This window comes from Morone saxatilis, unplaced genomic scaffold (genome assembly GCF_004916995.1).
Source record: "Morone saxatilis isolate NCDOM2014 unplaced genomic scaffold, NCSU_SB_2.0 Contig6, whole genome shotgun sequence".
In the NCBI taxonomy this organism is placed as follows: domain Eukaryota; kingdom Metazoa; phylum Chordata; class Actinopteri; family Moronidae; genus Morone; species Morone saxatilis.
The window spans coordinates 114240-123240 of record NW_023340206.1 but is presented as its reverse complement, the minus strand read 5'-3'; the positions used below and the strand labels follow the sequence as shown (position 1 = coordinate 123240).

Sequence of the window (9001 nt, the reverse complement as noted above, 5' to 3'; positions counted from 1 at the left end):
CAATACATACTTCCTATGGGCACTGCACTAGTTAATAAAAAATCCACATCTGCTAAACATTGTCAATCCATTCTGTCTTGCTGGAATCTTGTGTTCAGTCAGCAAGCAACACACTTCGCCTAATTGAGTTCAATAGCTTTATCTGGGATGTTGTGGTGCAAGTCTCTGATTTCCCGGTGCTGACCTAGCTTGACTCTTATTTCATCCATTTTCTTATATTGCAACTGTACATTAGCCAGGTGTAGGCTGTGTATTGGAATAGCCTTAGGTCCAAGCTGGGTTAGCTTAGCTCTTATCCTGGCTCTCTTTTTTTCTGTCTGGAGCGATTGCACTGCTTGCATCTGTCTATTCTGGCTGGGTGATTCCATGTGCAGTGATCATCTCAATGTCTCCTGACGTTGATGAGTGTATTTCTCACATGAGTAATCATAAGTAATACCTGCTTCACTAATAATAACAAATTAAAACAAGATTCTAGCAAAGTTGTCACCATGGTAATATTATGGGGACTAACATCATTACTCATGAATACAGTTCGGCTCATTGAATCAACATTACCGGTAGTCTAAGCTTTCCAGTCAGCCAAATTGACTATGGTTCTGGTTACATATAAATATAGATATATATACATACATATGCATATGTGTATACACATACATGTATTTCCCCTGACTTTTCCCTTTTTTTCTGTGTGTTTTTTATGTGTAGATACTGAGACCAATGTGTTTTCAAATTATGATTGGTAGACAGGCAAGAGGAATAACTTATTGAATGGAATCAGATTTGTAAGAAATTAATGAAAAATTACCAAATGGAGTGTTAGGCCTGTGTATTAGCAGGAATATGACGATTCAGTGTGTATCAATACGATTCAATATATTATAATATACCATACACAGATTAGCCATAACATTATGACCACCTGGGCACCTTGTCTGACACCTTTCAATAAGAGCCAGCATTAACATTTTCAGCAATTTGAGCTACAGTAGCACGTCTGTTAGATCGGACACAGGCCAGCTTTCACTCCTAATATGCATCATTGAGCCTGTAGCCGGTTCTTGGACCACTGGTTTTTGAGTAGAAAAAGTTAATGAAAAGTAAAAGAAAAAAATGTCAGTGGAGAGGTGCTTGTTCGGATCAGCAATCTATCAGCTGGGGCCCGCCATCTTCGGTGTTACATCGGTGTTACATTTGTATCCACAGTGGCATCCTGTCCTCTGTCTCTGCAGCCTTACTGGAAGCCTTATTCAACAACTTTAATGCTTCTGTCGGTTTCCTGTGTATACCTTTTGTAAGCAATCTGAATCCAGGATGGGGATAGCAGACTCCACCACCATCAATTAAAACAAATGTATAGAGTGATTAGTCCTGGTTTGGTATGACCAAAAATGTGTACCACTGTATTTTTTAAGATTCTGGCAGTTTCATAGTATATCTTGTTGTTTGTTTGTTTTTATTAATTGGGCCTTTATATTAAGGTTGATAGTGGCTTATTCTACTGGAGTACATAGAATATAAAAAACATTTTGATGTCATCATGTATATACTGAAAGCTTTGATTACTATAGGGTTTTCACAAAAAAAACAGAACAGTTGCACAGTAGCAGAATGTAAACAATTTTTACTGTCTGAACTGCAACAAACTTAAAAAGATATTTCAAGATAGTTGTATAAACACTACAGACTGAAATTAAATACTCAAATTGTCATAAGTTGTTGAGTGCCGTGGTGTTTTTCCCTGTTAACAGTTAACCTGAGTTAGTTGTGGGTTATTAATTGTTGTGTTATAATGATTTGTAATAAGGGTATGCAGTTTAGGCTCATGCTCACAAGGCTCCCTTCTGCATGCACACTACACAGATTGCCCCAAATGTAGTGCTCCTCTCACCAAACAGTACTGCTGTCTATTGAAGAGTTACAGCAATTGTTTCAGCTGGAGGTATATAAAAAATTGCATATCATACAGGTAATTAAAACCAGTTTTGTTATTAATTTAAAATATTTGACACAAGAAAATGATCAAAGGTGCATTTTGTTTACTTCCTGTTGCAAATAAGCAACCTGTGACGACCTGAGCAAAAAAACTTAAAAAAATGAACAAGTATGGATAGAAACTGGGTGGACTGCCTGAGACACCTCATATAATAAAAGGAATAAATCTAACAATAGATTGTGGGAGTTGATCATAGAGATCATTTCTGCGGGCTAATATAATCTAGAATATTTTATAATCAAATTTACTGCCTCACAAGAGAGCTTACATCAGTGGGGGGGGCTTAAACTTTAAATCAATTGCTACTGCTGTTTAGGACACTGTTCATTTTGTAAAATTCTTGCTTTCAAATTCAGCTTCTTCAGATAGTCCTTGGCTCTGTTCATATTTGTGTGCCCTTTTATCAATATGTAGGAAAGCACCCGGTGTCTGCTCTCATCGAGTTGTGCAACAAGAGACGGATAATGCAGCCAGACTTTGTCATGGTTCATCACAGTGGTCCTGACCATCGCAAGAATTTCCTGTTCAAGGTGGGTCACCCTTTTCATGAGATTGTTGCATGCTCGACCTTTGAGGTTTTCACACACTTCCAAAAGCTGACGCATCTTTTCTGAGTTCTATGATATCAGATCGAAGAAATTCTCAAATCTTAAATTTTGTTTAACCTTAATTTCTTCCTTCATCTGACAACAAGATTAAGAGTTTACAGTTATTTGCTGAGCCACAGCATTGCTTTGAGCTGATGTTGCATGATAACACAATTACAAAAACAACACGGTAATGCTAAGCAGATAAAATGTTTATCATGTTCAACATTTAAGGTTAGTGTGGTAGTATGCTAATATTTTTAATTTGTTCTAAACACAAAGAACAGTTAAGGCTGATATACATCTAATTAGTTTTGAGGTTTTTGGTCATAAACAGAGGTATTGACATACAAAAGAGCTTTGATTCTCTGCCCAATAATATTTTAATCAATAATGCATGTAGCTGTAATTAATGAGTGCATTTGTGATGATATATTATACTCTGATGCAGCGTTCTTATGTGAGTGAGCCTGCTTTTTTGTATCTGCGGCCTGTGGGACAACTAGACATAAAACATGCTGATACAGAGGTGCTTTATTTGCATATAGTAGAGACAACAGAAAGTATCCATTGACCCCCAATCAACAGCCTCTGTGTAAATCTGAGGACCTGACCACCTGACTTCACACTGACAAAATACTACAAATGACCAAGTTTATTTTTGGAGTGCATTTTTCAAATGCTGTGAATGTGTTTGAAGTCAATTTGATTTAACTCAGATTAGGCTCTTTTTATAATGCCCCATATCACCCCTAAATACTGTGGGATACATACACTTACTGTGTATGATTGAAAACTCAACACAGTTCACATTGCCAACAGTTTCAAAACAGCATCAGTGAGATAAAAAGTTTTTTTTAAATGAATTAATGAGTTTTGCTTCCCTCCCCTATTCCAAAGTCGGCTTTCATTGCAATGCTGTTGTTATTTATTGCATCCTTTGATGGTTAAATTATGACATTTAATCATCCATATGTTTTGTCGTCTCCAGGTCACGGTGAATGGTGTGGACTACCAACCACAGACAGCTAGTCCCAATAAGAAACATGCCAAGGCCATGGCAGCTACAGTTGCCCTGCAGGCTCTGGGAGAGGTAATATTAAAAATAATAGAAGCAGTTGTTTCTCTAACACCAACAAAGAGGGAATATATTTTTTGTGTCTGTTTGGCTATTGACCATGGGTCAGGTCCGTAGAAGCTAGCATTAAAATACATACATACACAGAAAATAAGTACATTGAATACTGCTCAATGATACCATCTCCGTAAAGTCATGAATAACATTTACAACAAGGCAGCAGGTCTCTGGGAGTACAACTGTATGTGTGAAAAAGTCTTACGTACAAAGCCTTGTGTGGCTCCAAAGTGAGCTGCTTCAAATCTGATAAATTGCTTTAGGTGATGTCAAATGAGTCAGCATCTGTTGGGTCTGAAGACTACAAGCTTGTCGTCTGGGGATGTGGAGTTAGAAAGAAGTGGATTTTGTAGCCCATTTTTCACCTCTGCTTCAGGCTACAGTCTCTAGGCTACATTATTAGCTAAACATACCAAAATATCTGACAGAACTGATGGCAGTCAAGTTGCATTGCAGGTAATCTAGGCACCAGGTTATATCTAGGAAGAATCTATAGAATATAAAAGACGATGCATCTCTGGTTCTGCTGCATCAATTTGTATCGTGTCCATGAAAAATCAGTTGTTATTTCTGACTTTTACACACATGGAAGACTCAGTGAGGCAAAGCATCCTGTGTTTCTATGACAACCAGCAGCCATGAGGTGACATGTCATTAGCCCTAGCATACCTGCATATATAGCAGAGTGAAACTTTGATATTTTAATATTGTTTATCTCTTTTGATAAAAGATGTCGAAATAAAATGTGGTACTAAAATTCAGAAATGCACAATTAATAAGCAATGAAATGTACATCACGTGGCACCCTTTGACCCACTTTGGAAACTGCTGCTGGCTTTTAGTATGTTATATTTTAAAAATAAAAAATAAAAATAATTCCAACCTGGTTGGCTTTTATTCAAGATAACATTATTTAAACTGTGATAAAAAGATGAATCAGTAACACAATAAATATGAACAATGTCTGTTCTGTCCTAATGCTGAGTTATAAATCTCCATCAGGAATGTCATTGTGTTACTTACTGTCTATTACACTACCTGCTCAAACTGTTGAAGTAACAACAGAAGCTAATTAACTGTGACTCTTTTTTTTTTTAAATCTGAAAAAGCTGTAGTAAAAAACTATTAAGTCGTTTAGTATACATCCTCATGGCTTTACACAGATTTTTTTATTGCTTATCATTTTCAGCCTGGGGTACATTTTTAAAATCTGCTTGTTGTAAAATACTCAATAGATTCTATGCCTGTTTATATGTGTTTTATGTTGTTCCTAGGTTCCTGTTGATGGACCAGGACTCTATACTGGCCCTGTCTTCACTGCTGCTTCTACTGGCCCCCTGTTCTCTACATAGACATACACACAATAGTGGTACTAACATATTCTGCATAGTTCAACTGTTTGCCTATATTCTCACTTCAGTTGTGGGAAAAGAAAGGGTCTTTCAGTCCTATAAAATAACTGGCCCATTGTTTTTACGCTGGTGGTTTATTTATATACAAACAAATTAATAAATTATCTAAGTACACAACAGTGAGAACCATTAAGACCAGTCAGGCTTCAGATGACACAGAGTATCTTTGTATTGATGCTACTTGATGCTACGATTTTATACCCACACTTTTTTTCACTATGTTCATGACAGGGTGACAAAAATATTTTAAAAAGATATTGACAAGTCCCCATCGTATTAAATTTGGTTGGCATGTATGTATGTATGACACTGTATGTATGATGATATGTATGATCTAGTAGCATTTCAGCCTGATACATATTAGCTGACCAATACATTAGTCTAACCCTAGACAAAACATGAGTTTCTCTGAAATGGATTTGTTGTTGGTCACAGCAAAGCAGAGCTAAGCTGGGCTGTTAAATGAAAAGTTAATATGTAAATTAATGTGTCTTGTTGTTTAGCAACTTTTCTGTTGTTCTTGATAGTAAACTTTATGGAACTAACCTTCTAAAATGTGTAAACAGAAATAAAGATTATATTTATTTAATGTGGTAGAGGAAGCCACATTATGTTTCTTGGTAACAATGCCTGTTGAATGTGATTTAAGCTTCTTAAGTGTGTCACCAAGGTCCTGTTTATAAGACTAGGGAGGGTGCTGAAAGCCATTTCTGCCCTCCAGTACACACAGGAGTTGAGGTAGCTGTTTCTTTTCTCACCTGTTAAGAGTCTCACAGGGAGGTAAAAAAAACGCTTTTGGATCCGCCCCCAGCATGCAAGCAGCCTAACTAACTAGCAAGAGTTACTTTTGCAATGACACCCTTTCATCATCTTCCCATATTCAAAACTTATCAGATGTGTTTGATACTGCACCTTGGCAAGTCAGGGGCACTACTGCTTAGCACTGAAAATGGGTATCTGCTGTGGTTGGCAAATACTTTTTCTCTGCATCCAGAGCTTGTGGAAATGTTGTGTTGTGTTGGTGAAAAATCAAAAAGTTGAAAAGTTTAATAGACCCTTCAGTGCTTCAACTGCTATGAGCTGCTATTTATGCAAGTTGATAATAACTCTGGCCATTTTTAATTGAATGAAAAGTCAAACTGTCGCATTTCCAGCAATTTCAGGGCTTTTATTTTAACAAACTCCTCCTAGTGAATTTTTCAGAACAACTCCAAATTTGATGAGCACATTCTAAACACCTCCAGAATTTAAAATTGTGCTCCTCATAAATATTCATTGAACTGCGTCTTAAAAAAATCTGCCTTGACACGACTGGCTAAGTGCCAATATTCAGTCGCCGTCATAGCGTCAACTACTGGCAACAGGAAGTAAGCTTTGTGTGGCAATTGTGATGTGATTTCTGTGAAATTTGTGGCTTGGTGTTTGTCATGATGTACTGCTGCGAGACCCGACGGCAGCACACCCCAACGTGCACCAAGTGCGAAGGCCGATCATCACTGCTTGCAGTTTTAATTCTATCTGTCACTCTCTGTGTGATTTGGAACCATACAAATAAAATTGAATTGGAAAAATGTGCTAGAAATATTAAAAGAATATAGGCGCACAAGACATGAATTATAATCTCCTGAAATAGAGCTTTCAACAAAATATTATCCCATTCCATGTCCAGCCAAAGGTTTTTGTATTTTGTCTGATGACAACAGTCAGCCAGCCAATCAGGAGGCGTGTCACACTCAGGCAGCCAATCAGGAGGCGTGTAAATAAGTAGGCCGTTGACACTCAGCCATCCAATCAGAACCTTAGGAGCGCGTCAATGAGAGGCTTTGACAGCTCAGCCGCCAGCACAATCAGCGAGGCATGTACGACTGGTCAGTCGAATCAGGAGACCTGTACACTGCAGCCAGCAATCAGAAGGCATTTAACACTCAGCCAGCCCAGCCAGCCAGCCATAAGGGCGTGTCAGCAATCCGAAGCAGCCAACTCAGGAGCAGTCTTTGTCCAAACTGCACGGCAGCCAAATCAGGGAGGCCCGTTTCACACTCAGGCCCATCACGAATCAGGAGGCTTGGTAAACTGCCACCTCCACGCCCAATAAGGAGCTCGCACAGCTCCCAGGCCAGGGCCCAATACAGGAGCGTCGTCAGCACTAAGGCAACCCAATCAGCGAGGTATAACTAAGCACAGTACGTGACGGCAATACCACACTCCAGCCAACTTTGACCCGCACCAGCCGCCAATCGAAGGGAGGCCCTTTTTTCAACCCAGCCCACGCATAATCAGAAGAGCATCTTACAACATTCAGCCAGGCCAGTCACAAGTGGACCCCACAACACGCAGACCAGCCAATAAGAGGCGTCCAGTCACAGCTAATGGCAGCCAAATCACAAGGCCGCTTTGAAACTGCCGGTAGCAAGCCAATCATGCCAAGGGCGAGGGCGGCGATAGCACACACAGCCACAATCAGCAGACAGTAACGACTCAGCCCCAGGGCACAGTCAGGAAACCGGTCATACAAGGAGGGCCCTTTCTGAACTCAGCCAGCAAATCAGCAGGGCCGCGGTAAGCACGTTCAGCACCCAATCAGGAGGCTGTCACACGCTCCAGCCAGCGAATCAGGAGCGCATGAGCACCTCCAGACGACAAATCAGCGAGCATGAACCCAATTCTAGTCCAGTGAATGCAGAACCGTTCTGACCACTTAACCAGCGAAATCAGAGCCTTTGCGACACCAGCCCAGGGAAATCAGAAGGCATTTCAACACTCAGCCAGCAAATCACCGCAGTTGTGTAAAACTCCATGCCAGCTATAAACGTACGGCGTCTTCACACTCAGCGCAAGCAATCAAGGAGCGGTCCGTCTAACCACTGCTCAGCCAGCAAAATCAGGACGCGTGTAACACTCCAGGCCACCCAAGTCCAGCGAGGCGTGGTCACACTCAGCCAGGTGAAATCAGGAGTAAAATTCTGTACACACTCGCCCCGACACATCAGCGACGCACTGTACACACCTCAGCCGCAGTGAATGCAGCGAGCACCTTCTGAACCTGCTACCACGCCGACATCAGAGAGCCGTCCTGACACCACAGGCGCCAGCAAATGCAGAAGGCGCATCAACGCCCAGCTCACCAGCAACAATCACGAGTTGTTAAAACCCGCCAGGCTAATACAACGCTAGGTGCGTTCCCAGCCCCCCAAGGGCAGCCAATCAGGAGGCGTCTAACCCAGTCCAGCCCAGCCAATCAGGAGAGCTTCTAACTCAGCCAACCAAATCATAGGCGGCGAGGACGTATGTCAACACTCAACCAGCCGAGCAGCGAGGTTAACATCAGCCCCAGCCAAAAACCGATGCGTCCACTCAGGGCAACTCGAAGAAAGCGCGCATGCCAATGACGGACCCAGGCCAATCGAAATGCTGTAACCAGCTCAGCAGCCCAATCAGAGAAGCCTTTGAACCCAGCCCATCAACGAATGCAAGGAGGGCTTGTAACAATCAGCCAGCCAATAAGGAGCGCTGTCCACACGATAAACGGCTCCAGCAATCAGCGAGCGTAACGTAACCCTCAGCTCAGCCACATCATCGACACCGGGTACCCACTCAGGGCCAGCCCAAATCAGGAGGTTAACGTAACACTCAGCTCGGGCGCACGATATGAGAACGGCTGTAACGCACTCAGCCAGCCCACATCAGGAACTTGAAGACTTCAGCCAGACAACTCAGCAGGCTGGGTAACGCACGTCACATCGACGCGACGCGTGTGTAACACTTACGGCCAGTGAATCAAGAGACCCTTTGACACTCCCCAGGCCCCGACGGGCCGCAAAGCCATCGGCGCCGCGAGGCCCTTACACACGCGCGCCTCCCAGCGCACAAC

The 9001-nt window shown here is 41.6% G+C and overlaps 1 protein-coding gene across 1 annotated transcript in view; it reads left to right on the top strand.

Annotated features, from left to right (window-relative positions):
• LOC118340010 (protein SON) overlaps positions 1-5754 on the top strand; it is a gene marked incomplete in the record, with an annotated part of 14714 nt that extends 8960 nt beyond the window's left edge. Inside the window, 3 exon segments of the mRNA XM_035677853.1 lie at positions 2411-2526; positions 3575-3676; positions 4993-5754. Coding sequence (XP_035533746.1) covers positions 2411-2526; positions 3575-3676; positions 4993-5070 — 296 coding nt within the window.
• Between the last annotated feature and the right edge of the window lie 3247 nt (positions 5755-9001).